This window comes from Trichosurus vulpecula, chromosome 9, assembly GCF_011100635.1.
Source record: "Trichosurus vulpecula isolate mTriVul1 chromosome 9, mTriVul1.pri, whole genome shotgun sequence".
NCBI lineage: Eukaryota > Metazoa > Chordata > Mammalia > Diprotodontia > Phalangeridae > Trichosurus > Trichosurus vulpecula.
In genome coordinates, this window is record NC_050581.1 from 172,263,846 (window position 1) to 172,278,968 (window position 15,123).

At 39.0% G+C, this 15,123-nt stretch overlaps 1 protein-coding gene across 5 annotated transcripts in view; it reads right to left on the bottom strand.

Annotated features, from left to right (window-relative positions):
* MITF (melanocyte inducing transcription factor) overlaps positions 1–15,123 on the bottom strand; it is a 262,177-nt gene that overhangs the window by 23,786 nt on the left and 223,268 nt on the right. For all 5 annotated transcript variants that reach the window (XM_036738364.1, XM_036738361.1, XM_036738365.1 and 2 more), the window contains exons 3-5: positions 11,172–11,399; positions 9,365–9,448; positions 7,205–7,300 (exon numbers count right to left, since the gene is read on the bottom strand). In XM_036738364.1, coding sequence (XP_036594259.1) covers positions 7,205–7,300; positions 9,365–9,448; positions 11,172–11,399 — 408 coding nt within the window. The remainder of the gene's footprint in view (positions 1–7,204; positions 7,301–9,364; positions 9,449–11,171; positions 11,400–15,123) is intronic.

Genomic DNA, 15,123 nt, shown 5'->3' on the forward strand with positions numbered 1-15,123 from the left:
GGTGCCAAATTACACAGAAAAAGCACTGACCCAAAGAAGAAATAGGAGAAGACACCTCCCCCCACGCCTTTGCAGAGGTAGGAGGTCCGTGAGTATGGAACGAACCTTGCGATGTTTTGGTTTGGTTTTTTTAATGAATTGATCAGTTTGAGGAAGTTTTTTTTCTCTTAAAAATGTTTAATTTCTTTTTTGTTTGTTTGTTACACAGGACAGTTCTCTGGGAGAGGTAGAGAAGCAATATGGGAAAAATTTAGGAAGACAAAAAATTTAGTACCGGCTCAATGCAGTGTAATTTTGTACTTTGACTAAGGGACTTGGGGGAAAATTAAAAAAATAAACAAATGAAAACCCACCACTACTCTCTTCCTTCTCTGCAGTCCTCCCATTAAATGACTCCCCTTTCACATGGGATGCTAAAATTTGCTAAATAAGTTGGCATTTTTAAATGCAGACATCCACTAGAATGTGGAGCTGGCCATCTGAAAATCAGCAACAACATCTGGCATCTCTTTTCCAATTTCCAAAGCTCCCTTTTCTCTTCTTCCAAAAGGAGGTTGCAACCAGGGTCAGCCGGGCCAAGAGGATAAAGGAAGTTCTCAGCACCAAGGCCTTGGATAGGCAGGGCGTGTTCGAGGAGGTGTGTTCTCACATAGGCACCCATGAGAGTACTGTCTAGCGAGAGACAGGTTGCTCTATGCTTTATGGAAGTTTGCAAGTTTTTCAAGAGTATTCCCTATGGCTGAACTCAAGGACAGGGACACATCATCTTTGTATACGGCAAGAAATTGCTTAAGCAAGGGACTAATACGATACCTGGCACCCAAAGGCAGCTAAGGGTGATTTACAGTCAGGAAGATCTGAGTTCAAATTTGGCCTTGGATACTTACTATGTGTGATCCTAGGGAAATTAATCAACCTCTGAAGGATTACAAGCAACTTTTGAAGCCTGTAAGTCACAGATGAGGGCCTGATTAACACCAGCGCAGGGAATGTCTTAGAATGATGAAAACCAAGGTCTAGAACAACCAAAATAAGGAGGAGGAAGAAGAGGAGAATGAAGATAAGAAGGATCAAGAGGAAGAAGAAGAAGAGGAGGAGAATGAAGAGGAGAACAAAAAAAGAGAAGGAGAAGAAGCAGAAGAAAGAGGAGGAGGAGGAGATAACAATGTCCTTGGATTTCATTAGTGTATAATAATTGGATGATGATGATGATCATAACTGACTTTTCAGAAAGTCTGCCATCAGGAGGGGCTATTTCCTCACCTGTCATTCAATCTAAAGAGAAACAGGGTAGCTAAGGTGGACAGGTAAGGTCCTAACAGCGGCCACTGATACCTTTGTACGTCCTTGTATCATTTGTATCAATGACCATCCTTGTGCAACTCTACTAAAAAAGAGAAGCTGGGTAGGAGAATCTCGCTCTCAAATTAGAATTCAACAATTTCCCAAACATTCCAATTAATGACAGGATCCAAAACAGCATTTGGATCATTCTAGGTTACAAATGTTTCCTCAAATTAACTTCAGTGACCAACCTTGGTCTTGGTCTTGGAGAACAAATGACAAAACATACTTCCTGCTTCTTGAGAGGGCAGGAACCATTTCATTTTTGTCTATATCCTCAGTGGCTAGTACAGTGCCTGGCACTGAGCAGATTTTTAATAAATGCTTGTTGATTGACTTGTAGAAGTGCAGCACTGTGAGTATGAAATGTTGCAAAGTCTATCAAACCTGCTTTCTTTGTTGGGTCACTTTGCATGACCATTCTATTTTAAGTAGGGAATGAGGACAGATGGGACAAATAGCTATGGTATAATGAACAAAAAGATCCATAAAATCTCCCCCACCCACCCACCCTATCTAATTAAATATTGCTTACTTGCTTGAACTGCTAGCAGGAACTGTGATTTTTTTTTCTGTCTGCCTGTCTGTGTGGTAGGGATGGGAATGGAGAGGAAAGGAAGTCTCATTGAGGCTAGGTGGCACAGAGGATAAAAGGATAGAACCAGGAAGACCTGGATTTGAATCCTGCCTGGGACACTTATTAGCTGTGTTACTTTGAGCCCATCTCTTAACCTTTCTCTGACTCAGCTTTCTCATCCGTAAAATGGGTATAATAACAGAGGGTTGTTGTGAGGATAAAATGAAATACAGAAAGCAATTATCAGCCCTTAATGTGTTATACAAATGTTAGCTACTGTCATTATCATCCTTTGTGAATGTGGATATTTTGTTCAAGTACTACTCTTTCTGCTATATTACGCAATATATGAATCATGCCTCTGATTCTACCAAATCCCACCAGCGTAGTAGGATTAGAAAAACAATAGTCCGAAAGGGCACATACCAAGGAAAGAACCTTATTTATCCACATCCCCAGCTTGATTTGAATTGAGGTCTTTAGAGGGCCTGCTACACCAAAATGAATATTTTTTCAAGTAAGTGATCGCTGCTAAATGTTAGCCTTTGCTTTCTATGGAGGTCCCCTTCTTGGGATATCAATCGGGCACTGTTACCACAAGTAAACTGGGACTTTTATGCTTTGTGTGCAATGGCACAACAGTGGCCTTGTTGTGTTCTCAGAATGGTTATTTCTAGACTGTAACTCCCTAAGGACAGTTTCCTCTCTTAGTGCTCCTTCTACCTTCTATTGAAAAAAAGAAAAGAAAGGGAAGGGGTGGAGTGGGAGAGAGACAGAGACAGCAAGAGGGAGACAGAGCCAGAGGAAGAAGGAGAAAGAGAGAGAGAGAGAGAGAGAGAGAGAGAGAGAGAGAGAGAGAGAGAGAGAGAGAGAGAGAGAGAGAGAGAGAGAGAGAGAGAAAGGAGGCAGAGACAGAAACTTAACTCAAGAGCAAGCAAGTTAAACAAGCAAAGAGAAATTCAAAGCCCAACTAAGCCAAGGTTTTTTCATTTAGGAAAAGAAACAAACATAAAATAGTTCGCAGGATCATAAATTTTGAGATAGAAGGGATCTTAGAAGACATAAAGTCAAAATCCCTCTTATTTTACAGTTGAGAAGCTGGGGTCCATAGCAGTTAAACAACTTAGCCAAGGTCAAACAGGGAGTGAGAAGTAAATGGCAGGACCAGAATGTCTTCAGACTCAATTCAGTGCTGGGAGTTTTGAAGGGGTAGGGAGGATGGAAGGGCCAACAATCCAAGACTGAAAGCATGCAGACTTTGGAGGGAAAGGAAATGGCTTCCAAATCAGGCTCAGCTTTCCTTCTTATTCTAAGGGCAATAGTTCTGTGGACGAAGAAGCTTTTCAGCTCCGTTTAATCAACATTATCTATTTTCTCTGGAGAATACATCTCCAACCCTTATATGTCAAAGGCACAAGAACTGCTTCTCCTCTCATTTTTTTAATGGAATGATCTTTAATATGAAGGGAACTGAAAATAAAAAGTGATCCCCAGTGGAGAATCTGTACTATGGCTAACAAAGAAGAATAAGAAGAGAAACATTGGAATGGGGGAAAAAATCTTTGTATTATATTTTTCAGATAATGGTTTGGTATCTAAGATGTAGAGACAACGAACCAATATATGCCCCAAAGCCATTCCCCAATAGGTAAGTAGTCAAAGGATATGAACAACCAGTTCTCAAAAGAAGAATTGCCAAATATTCACAAACACATGAAAGAATGCTCCAGATCATTCATAACGAGAGAAATGCAAATCAAAAGAACCCTGAGATCTCACACCTCATCCTGCAAATTGGCAAATGTGGCAAAGGATGGGAATACTCAATGTTGGTAAGGTTGAGAGAAGACAGGCATACAAAGGCATTGCAGGTAGAGATATGAATCACAATGACCACTTTAGAATTATACATATAAATTAACTAAAATCTTCATAACCTTTGACCCACAGTTGAGTCCACAACTAGCCATATATCCCAAGGAGATCATTGATAAGAAAATCCCCAAACTGCACCAATATATCTAAAGCAGCTCTTTTTGTGCCAGCAAAGAACTGGAAACAAAGTGGATTACTACCAATTGGCCAATGACTAACAAACTGTGTTGCTAAGTGAACGTACCGATGATATTGCCACTCTTAAAGAACAGATGAATATTATGAACATAGAGAAGCATGGAAAGATTTACATGATCTGATGTGCAGTGAAAGCAGGGCCGACAACGCAACATTCACAATGACTCTAACAATGTAAACAGAAAAAATTACAAAATAATAAAAAGTGAATGTCGCAGAAGGACTGAAAACAAGGTCATCTCCAAAAAAAAGAGATACCCCAATTCCATTGCTTGGCAGAGGTGAGAGGCCCAAAGGGATGGAAAACCGCATGTATTTTTACACTTTTTAATGTACTGATTAGTTTTTATTTTTCTCTTTTTCTTTTTCCCCCTAGAAAATATTATTTGTTATACAAGATGGCTCTCTGAGAATGGTGAGGAGGAGGGAAACTGGGAGGAATTTTGGTAATACGAAAAAAAAAAAACCAAACCAAATGATATCAACAAAAATCTATACTTAAAAAAATATGGTCCTGCCCCTTACCCAAGCAAACAAAGGGGGTAAATCACTCAACCTTTTGGACCTTAGGGATAAGTTAAATGATCTGAATTTAAGCCCAAGTTTGGCTTTCTTAGTGGAAACTAAAGTTCTCATGTATTAGCTAATTTTTATCCCGGAGGCACAGAGATGGGAATAATGATGGTTTTCCCAAACCAAAGAGGCCATGGCTATTCTTTTCAGGATGGCACCAGGCACTGTACTCTCAGAAATCACCTTAATCCCAAAACTGAGGGATGGGGTAATTTGGAAATCCCCGGGGAGAGCCACTTGTCCAGCAGGTCATTCGCTGCAGAAGTTTGGAGTTTGCTGCCATTATTACGTACTGGGAAAGAAATCTCTGAATGTGGTAATTCTGCTGAGTAGGTATAAACAAACAGCCACCTGTTCATGGTAGTCGACTGACTATATGTGATATTTTGGCGTACCCAGGATATTGCTATTTGAAGCTGCCAGGGAACTCTTAGAAATTCAAGTTAGAGAAATTGCAAGACATGCCTTTAAAGGTTATTCTAAATCTTTAGGCTGTTATAAAATACCCACACTCTATGTGTTATTATCCTAACATCCTTCCTACAGCTTTGATGCTACCCCGCTAAAAGTTATCAAAGACATGAAGAAGTCAAGGGATTACAAAAGCAAGCTAAGAATTTGAGGGGCTAGAGCAAAAATACATTTGAGAATACCTTTATTGTCTCTTAAAAATTGATTTCAGGGGAGGCACGGTTAAAAGAACACAACCCACATGGCACATGAAAATGATCAAATATTAAAGGACTGTAAGAAATGGACAAGATGAAGACTTCAGAAAAGAGTAGTAAAACTTATCTGAACTGATGAAGAGGGAAGTAAACAGAGTAGAGAAACAATGTACATCATTGAGAATGATGTAAACAGGAAAAAACAACTTAATGTGTAGTTATAATGCCCAAGACTGACCTGCTTCCCCTCTTCACAAAGGTGAGGTATCATGGGTATGGAACATTGCACAGCATCTTCCATTGATGCTGCCTTCCATATACATTATGCCTATTTTGTATTCACATAGTTATTTGCAAATTGTCTCTGCCATTAGAACGTAAGTTCCTTGAGAACACGGACTGTATTTTTGCCTGTCTTTGTATTTCCCCACAACCCTTGGCCCTGTCTAGCACATAATATGCACTTTAAAAATGCTGTTGACTGACCGACTGATATATACCAGCAAGTACAATTGATGTCTTGACTAGTTTTGCTGAATCTTTTTTCTCTCTTTTTTAAAAAAAAAATCTTTCTGATAAGGAATAGCCCTGTGGGCAGTGAAGGGTAAATATGTATCTAGAAATGATGGTAGTATGAAGACAAAAGAGATCAATAAAACTGAAATGTTTAAAAAGAATACAGCTGAGGTTTCAAGCTGGAAGAGTTGTGGCCTTGAACAAAGTAAAGAGTAAAGCGTAACAGAAGTACTTGACAAGCTGGGTCAGAAGCACAGAGGACCAGGATGGGCTGGGAAAGGAGAGTATCTCATTATATTATATTGTGAAATCACTATATTGTAGAAGTGAGTAAAAATTCTGTCTAGCACACCAAAGGGATTTATTTTTGGAAGTACCTATTTTTAAATACAATACAGTCTCATGGCACAGCCATTAAGGAAAACTGGGTAACAAAACTCGTGCATGACTTTTAAAGTGATAGGCTCAACCCATGGGAATCAGAGAATCACAAAATTTCATCACTCAAGGGACCTCAGGGGCCACCTAGTACATGAAAAAAGCATCCTTCCCTCTGCCTCCAAAAAACCCCCACTGGTAAGTGGTTATTCAGTCTCCACTCGAAACCTTCCAGGGAGGTGTGCTGATCAATGTATAACAGCTGGCTCTTGGAAAATGCAGGATATACTTTAATTTACATTGGTTTTTTTTTTTCTCCATCACTTTCTTAAGTGTCAGATAATCAGCAAATCAATAAATCAGGCTCTGATTTATTACATTTGCCAATTTCCAAGATGTAAATTCAAACAATGAAAATTTAACAATCAGCTCTCTTGAGCTGGTGTGAGCTGGCCCCAGCACACCCCTCAGTGGAGCCCACCATGTTCTGAAGCAGTTAGTCCTCCTTTTTTGATAACTCTATTAGAAGTTTTTCTTCATATCAAGCATACATTTATTTTTTTTGCAGCACCCACTCATTGCTCCTAAATACGACCAAATACATGGCTTCTGAAGAGCAATTAAGATTTTAAATTGTTGAACAATAATTCTCTTCTCCCTCATCCCTAGCTCATTCATTCCTAGATAGTAAATCAGGGTCCTAAGGAAGTATGTTACATGCCATTTTTGAATATTAATATCTCATGCATCTGATATTGCTGCTATGGCACAATAAAGGGATAGCGAGTGGCTTGAGAGTTTGGACACATCTAAGAGACCATCATGCATCTGAGAAATGGACTTGGGCCAGACAGACAACAGAGCCTAGTCATGATCTTCTTGTCTGCATCCTTCTTGTCTATGAAATTCATGATGCCAATATCAAAAGTCATCTACTAAGTGATGACAGTACCCCATTTTGTAAACCACATGATTCCCAAGACAAGAATTCCTGTGTATACTCAAAAAGTAAAAGAAAAGCATGTGGCTGCTGGTAGCAACCCATGAATCTTTACAAAACAATGCAGATCAATACCGTATTGGCCATTTGCAATGCTGGATCCATCAGGCCTAGGATTTCTTCATTATAACTTGATTCAAGGCTAATTATGTCATCAATTACATCATCCATCTGTTGGGAAAGAGTCATGAAAGATATAAATAAGCAAAAAAGATACTGACCAAACTACCACACATGATTCTTCTTCAGTTTTTTTCCTAAGGCATGATTCAAAGCCTCTAACAAATCTTTCATGAATTTTGGTTAATTTTGAAAAATTACTTTCTTTTTTCCCCCCAAAAAAGGAAAGTGAGAGGTAGTTCCTTTTCTTTTACTTTTTTTTGGGAGGTGGTAGGCAGAGCAAATGTAGTTTGGAATTCCTCAGCCATGAAGATTACATAAAACAACATAAATAGGAATCACTGGAAACCTTACGTAACATACAGCTATAGTGATTAGTATTATCAGTATTACTCCTTTCTTTAATAAAGATTGGCAAGTCAGCCATAACTTACAGCCTTAGAGAGCTTCTGGGGACACCAAAGGCTAAGGGATGGCCCAGAGTCACTCGAGTACAACGTATCAGAGGCAGGACTGGAATCTGGTTCTCCTGCCATTACCTACTCTGTCACACTGCCTGTCATTAACACTAGGAAATCCTCTTGAATGATGTCTGCCACTTCCTTTTTCTCTCCAGTGACTGAGCACTATAATATCCCCTCTCCTCCTGGGAACAGGAAAAATGAAGATGGCCTCCTCAGGGATGGCCCGGTCTGTGTGCCAAGGAGTAGCCCCAAAAACTTTTCCAGCATTGAGCTTGTGGAAGGGTTCTCCTAGTGACTTGTAAAATAACAATTTATTCTTGCACAGCTGCCAAAAGTTCTTTGTATTCCCCGAGGATTACATCAGGACGAGGTTATCATTACGGTTGGAGAGCTGACATTCCCACTAGATCAATTTTATTCCTGAAGTACCAAAACATCAGTTATGATGATAATAAACAACAGTGATTACATAGGCATTGCAGCAGTCACAAATACAAAGCTGTGCAAACATTTCTCTGTAAACATCCAGTGAATGGAAAGTGGCCTTCTCCATGCATGCGCCTCTGAGTGTGTGTGTCTGTGTGTGTGTGTGTGTGTGTGTGTGTGTGTGTGTGTGTGTGTGTGTGTGTGTGTGTGACAAAGACTCATAGGTAGGTTATGCTGAAATCAGGGGACTTCTTCTGACCTTCTCCTCTTCTCCTCTCACTTGTACTTGATTTTCTCTACTTCTATTTATTCAACCTTGCTCTTTCTGCCCATGACAAAGGTCTAGTGAATTTTTTTTCTCCACTGAGACCAATAGTTTATATGTTAATTTCAAATAATAGTGCATAGGTAATGCAAACTTCAATGTGCCATAGAGATGCTAGCTATGGTGGTTGTGGTGGTTGGGATGGTTATGCTTATCATTGTTATGGTATGAGAGACAGTATGGCATTATGGATAAAAAGTGAGCATGGAGTTAGGATGACCTGGGTTCAAGTCTTGCTTCTAATGTATTGCGTGATCCTAAGCAAGTCACTTAACTTCTCAATGCTCTAAGGTGTCAACCCGCACTGATTGATAAAGGGACTTTCTCACTCAGGAGCTCTAACACAATGAAATCCTAAGTCTAGTCCTTACCTCTATCACTACTTCCCTTCCTAGACTGTATTTCCCATAGGCTTTTCAAAATGATGTCCTTTTTCTACCATAGCAATAGACAAGAAATGTGTTGTCAGAACTGGTGTATGATACTTTTCTCCAGTTTTATCCTGTCTTAGCAGAAGTATGGTATAAGAAATTCAGATAAGATCCCTGCCTTTACTTTATGAACCTTCTCAAGAAATAGCAACTCAATAAATTTCTGTGCCATGTACTCTACAGTTTTTGAAAGCTGTACTATATTTTTATTTCATTTAAAAATGTCTTCTAGGTCTATCTGAATTATTTTAAACATCTACAGCAAACAAAAAAGGCCCCCAATTTCATTTCCCTAACTATAATTTAATCACAGGATGCTACGGAGAAAGTTAAAAAGTTCCTGTCGCTCACTTAAAAAAAAATCAATGGGGGAAAAAACACCCTGAAGTCATCAGGAAGGTGTGATCATCAACAAATATAGATCCTCATTCCAGAGTGTTACATCCTCCAACTGCTAGTCATTCAGTACCTGCATGCACGATGCTCGAGAATGCGCGTTCATATTTGGGCACTCGCTCTCCACTCTGTTCTGCTCTTCAAACTTATAAAACCCCTGTAAAGACATAAAAACAAAACAGAGATTTGCCGATTCTTTTCTCGGTGTCACACACAAATATACATAAGAGGTGGAAAACACCCCAATGGGGTGAAGTAAGTTTCATATAAACTCGAAGTCTGGCAGCCTCAAAATGAAGGAACGGCTACATTTTATTCACTAGCCTAGAGAGAGGAAATGAATTGAGTGTCTTTTGTAAACAATCGCTTTGGTAAGTATATATCAAAAAAGAGGTGAAGGGTGAAGGCAAAATGAAAATCCTTAGAAAAGTAAAAAAATCAGCAAAAATCCTGGGGGAGGAGGGAATGGAAATTATATATGGATTTTGCAAAAAAAAAAAAAAGGATCCCCATTAATACATATAACTTATTAGAATAAACATAGTTCAAATCATAATCTCCCCCCACCATCACCCCAGCAAAGCTGTCCTCCCATGCACACAAAGAAATTATATTTAGGAGGGGAAAAAAAAAGTCTAACATAACAACGAAATGAAAGGATAGGTCTTTGCTTTTTATTCAACTCAAGCTACACCTTAGAGAGTGAAGTAGTACATTTTAATGTTTAGAAAACTAGGAAATGCGGAAACTATAATAAAATAAGAATTAGGAAAAAAGAACTTCATAAAACTAAAGATATCCCAAAATGGAATGGGATGTCTCAGGAGGCATTCAATATTTGAGCAAAATGGGACATCTTCTTCAAGTAATGCTTTGCTCCCACTTGCCTTTCGGCCGATGTTACAGAGAGACTTCTTGGTCTCACTGGCTACAGAGCCCTCTTCCACTGCCAAAATTGTGAGATTCTGTAATTTTATGGAATCTACTTTATCTAACATTTTTCTTTAAAAATTCCTATTAATGACATTGTTTGAATCCTCTCAAATACCATGTTCTTTGACTGGAACTTCTCACCGCCCGCCACCCACACCTTTTTTAGATTTGCTTTCTTGTCGCTACCTTCCCTTTTTCTTTTTCTTTCAGTCATTTTCACTGCTCTGGATACTGAAAGGCTTTAATTGTTATATTGAGGAAAAAAAGAGCAGGAATCAGGAGTGCAAACAATCTGAGAGAGGACACTGGAATGCCACATTCCCTTAGAATAGGGCTACATCTTGTTTAATATTTTCTAGGTCAGTGATCTTAACCTTTTATGGATTGGCAGAGTGGTGACACTTATGGATCCCTTCTCAGGATCATGATTTTAAATGCACAAAATACATAGGATACAAAGAAAATCAAATTGAAATAGTTATCAAAATTTTTTTTAAAAGAAAACAAATAAAGGTTCTCGGACACTAGGTTAAGAATCCCTGATCTAGGGTAAGTACCACTTCATGCTGGGCATTCCAAAAAGGTGTCAGGAATAATAAACAACTTCCAATTCCATGGCACTTTGAAGTTTGCAAATTGTGTGACATCAGTCAATCAATAAGCATTTATTAAGCACTGCCTGGAACAGGTCATAGATTACTTTCTATGATCATCACTTCCTGTGAGGTAGGTGCTATTTTTCCCTCTACTTTACAGGTGAGGAAAGTAAGGCTCAGAGGCTTACATGATTCGTTTGGGGTCACATAGCTACAAAGTATCTCCCCCAGCGGCAACAGTGAAATGGCTAAGTAGAACAAGAAGGGACTTTAGGATTAAATGTATTGAGAAGATGTTACATAGAATCGAGTCGTCAAAGAAAACAGGAGAGGAGAGGAGATGTGAATTACCTCTTTTTCACAGTTGGAGTTAAGAGTGAGCATAGCCATGGGGCTGTTGGGTGCGCTGCTCCCAGGTCCAGGTGGCATGACATGGTCCCCAGGCTGGTTTGGACAAGGCAAGCTCAGGGCTTGGTTGGCATGTTTATTGGCTAAAGTGGTAGAAAGGTACTGCTTTACCTGCTGCCTTTGGGCTTGCTGAATGTGGTACTTGGTGGGGTTTTCTAGATGGGTCTGAACCTGAACACAGACACAGAAGGAAAAGAGATAGAAACAAGAAGTTATTATTTATGACTGGATGGGGGCAGTTCCTGCTCCTCCCCCCCATTTTTTTGCATTAGTGAGGCAACAGAAACTGCTTTAAAATCAAATGTATTTTTAACATCAACTCTTTTTTTTTCATTATAAACCCTGTTCATTCATAGAATATGCTATTTATTTCTCTGAGAGCAAATGTTCCTTCTTAGAGACAAAGCAAATGATAGCATCACTGAAATTTAAAGTCTCTGACAATACTATATGGCCTGAATTACTATACATTTCTTGAAATTACTTCACCTCTGTCCAGATTTAAAAAATCACTAATTATAACCAAACAGGGAAGGACAGGGGAGATCCTGACCCAAGGAGTGGTTTTTTGTTGTTGTTGTTTTTATTTCTGTTTTCTTTTTGAAAGATTTTAATTTAAAATACAAAATGTGTACCAATTTCACTCTACTTTTCTCACAGAATGGTTTTGAAATTCCAAGAAGTGTATGTTTAAGAAACCAAGAGTAAGGCAGCCCTCACAAACAAACAGAAACATTCCCTTGATTAAATCAACCAGGGCAAATTACTTCTCCCACTTTCAAATGAACATGATTACTCAACATTTTAATTAACACAGAACTTAACTGAAAAGGTAGTCCCAACATCCAAGCAGGTTCTTTAGAATGAAAAACATTTCTCTGGAAGCATTCGAAATGCTCTGGTTACCAAACAAAGAATAAAGGTGTTTGGTCTGGGGTATTTTTCCTTGCCTTTTTAAATGTTAACAAGACTTTAGAAACTGCTTTAAAATCAAAGATGTCTTTTAAGTCATTTTTCCCCCTTTATAAATGCTGCTCATCCATAGATGCTATTAGAGGTATTGATATAAAGAACTCAGCATTATCACAGGAAAAAACATATTTAATTTACAGATTTAAAAAAAGCACAGACCATCTGTTATAACACTAAACAATAGCATTAAAATGCTCAAACAGCTCCAGTTATTGAGAATTGTGCAGCTACTTCATAAAAAGAAAGAGTATTTCTAGTCCCCATAATTTATATCATATTCTAAAGATGAATGGTGATAGATATACAGTTTTTAAAAGGCTCACCTGGTAATGATTATATTCTAGCATTTCCAGCATAACAACGTATTCTATGGTCCCAATCCAAGTCAGAGAAACAGAAAGAAAATATATATCCCACTTTCGGTAATTCCAAGCTGAAGACTGGTATAGGGAAGACACTATAAACAAGGTACCCTGAGACACTCCACAGGAAACTTCATTGCAGAGGCTCAGCTTATAATAACCTAAGCTAATTAGTTATGCGTGTAAAGAAACTGTTCACACAAGGGGCTTTTTTTGGGAAGCACTGCAGTTTAGTACTAAATATTGATATTAAATTTTTTCCTCCAGCTTGACGTCATGTTTCTTCATTAATATAAAAGAACCTTTTAAGTGATGGGCTATCAAAGTCAGACGGACAGTCAGATCAAGGCCAATTCACTATTCATCTTTAGTTCCAGTTGTATTAATAGACAATGGGATTTCTCTTTCAGCAATAAGGTTGAGTTGTATGCTCACTTTGGAAAACAGACAGTGCCTAAAAGCTGTAATCTGTGAGGATTGCCATCCATCTGTCCGTGGCTCAAACACGAACACCCTCTATGTCTCCCTGATGAACTTCTGCATTCTAGTGACACATTCCAGGCTCAGCCTATATCTCTCTTTATAGCTAGAGAAGAGATATACTTCTAGCTGGGCATTCACTGCTTTGAATTTACAGAGAGAAGGGGAGGAAAGTAGCCTAATGGAATCAAAGAGGACCTGGGAAAGCTTTGTAAATATTTAATTGATTAGAAATTCTTTTTAATTCTATTTCCTCACACCCTGACATAGCAACACTTGCAAAATTTGAGTGGAGAATTACCACCTCTCACCCCTTGCTTCACAAAAAGAAGTAGTTACAACATAGCTTTGATTTAGCCCCAAATCAGGAAGTATTAGAAACCACCCTGAATCCTTTCCTCTAGCACGGCTTCCACAATAAGACCAGTCGTGTTTGATATATACCACCTAAGCTCAGCTGGAGCTAATTCATTTTAAGTCACAGTATGTATACTTCATAAATGCTTAGCAAATTGCATACTGTAAAATACACAAATGCCTGGTGCTCACCATTAAAACAGAGGGAAAAAATCTTTTAACTGTAAAATCTTGAGGTCTATTCATTTCTTACATCTATGGGCCACGCAATAACATGTGCCAAAAAGAAATACCTGCCGAACAGAGTTCTTGGGGGTAAGGGTTCATATTGTCAAAGTATTTCTATGAGTGGACTGGCCTGCATACAGAGGTTCACAGAAACATTAAGTTTTATAAAGGGTCCAGACATGCTAATGATGAGGACAATAGACATTTCTAAAATAAACGGAAAATGAGGGCAATGCTTGTAATGTGCTTATTTTACTACTGCACTTAAAAAAAAAAGGCAAGCTACACATTTAAAAATAAACGTTAATTCACTGGCAGATCCTTATTCTTTAATGAATCAGAATTTTGCATTTTCACAAGTCAAAGAACAGCTCCTTCACTATCTGGGACAGTAGGTGAGGTCTGCACTACACTGAGGGAGGGTAGTAGCTTTTCATTGCAGTGTCTCCATTGGGGTGGGTCATCAGATGATGCGCTTTTTCAAAATAATCTTTTTGGGGAGACTGACTAGCCCCAAGCAGGCTGTTCTTTTGTGTGTCAGAAGTTTAAGGTATGAGGCAGAAAATGGAGTTATTCCACATGTTTGATGCTTTTCAATCGACATTCTCAAGTTAATTCATCTCTGTGGCCTTGAATAAAGTTTCTTTTTAAGATCAAAAGTCACCATCTGCCTTTGAAGGGTCTTAAAAGAATAAATTTGGAACCGGAAGGGACCTTAGAGGTCACTGGGTCCAACCTCCTCAATTTACAGATGAAGAAATTGTGGCCCAAAGAGATTAAATGATTTGCCTGGGGTTAAACAAGCTTCTCAGTGTCTGAGGTGGATTTGAACCCAGTTCTTCCTGTTCCAAGCCAAGCCAAGCACTCTGTCCATTATGTCACGCTTTATGTGGTAAAGTGGTTCTCTGAGGGACAATATGGTCATCATGGAGCCATTGTATCCAGACAGCAGATACAATTCATAGAGCTAACACTGTGTGGATGTAACCCTTATTTATGCTCAAGATAAACTTTGGGCTCCTCTGACTTCTCTTAAATGAGCTGTTATTTGTAAAGGGCTAGAGCGCATGGAACATAGCAGGTACTTAATAAATACTTATTCCCCTGCCTTGTTGCCCCCAGCCAGGGTGACAGTGGGAATTCAGAACCTTGTACCATCTGGGTGTTCCTCTTAGTGGTCCTTGGACTCACAAAGCTTTTAAGCATAGAAGTATTTACAAAGTAAATAGCACAGAAAGGATTCACATCTGAGCACCTAGAGAGCCAGACACCGCTGCCTTTATTGGGCTATCCTCCTAGAGGTCTTCCCCTCCCAGATGGATTCTTTTGGGAAGGTAAACTAGGCCATCTTTTGTCTCAACTCTCACCTAGCCTTTAATCACTGAATGGGTGTTGCCTCAGACGTATTGAGACCTGGGAAAGACCTCAGCTTAAAAGAAGGCCAAGGTCTCCCACTGCATCCAGGACCATTGCCAATTGTCCTGACCTATGTTTTG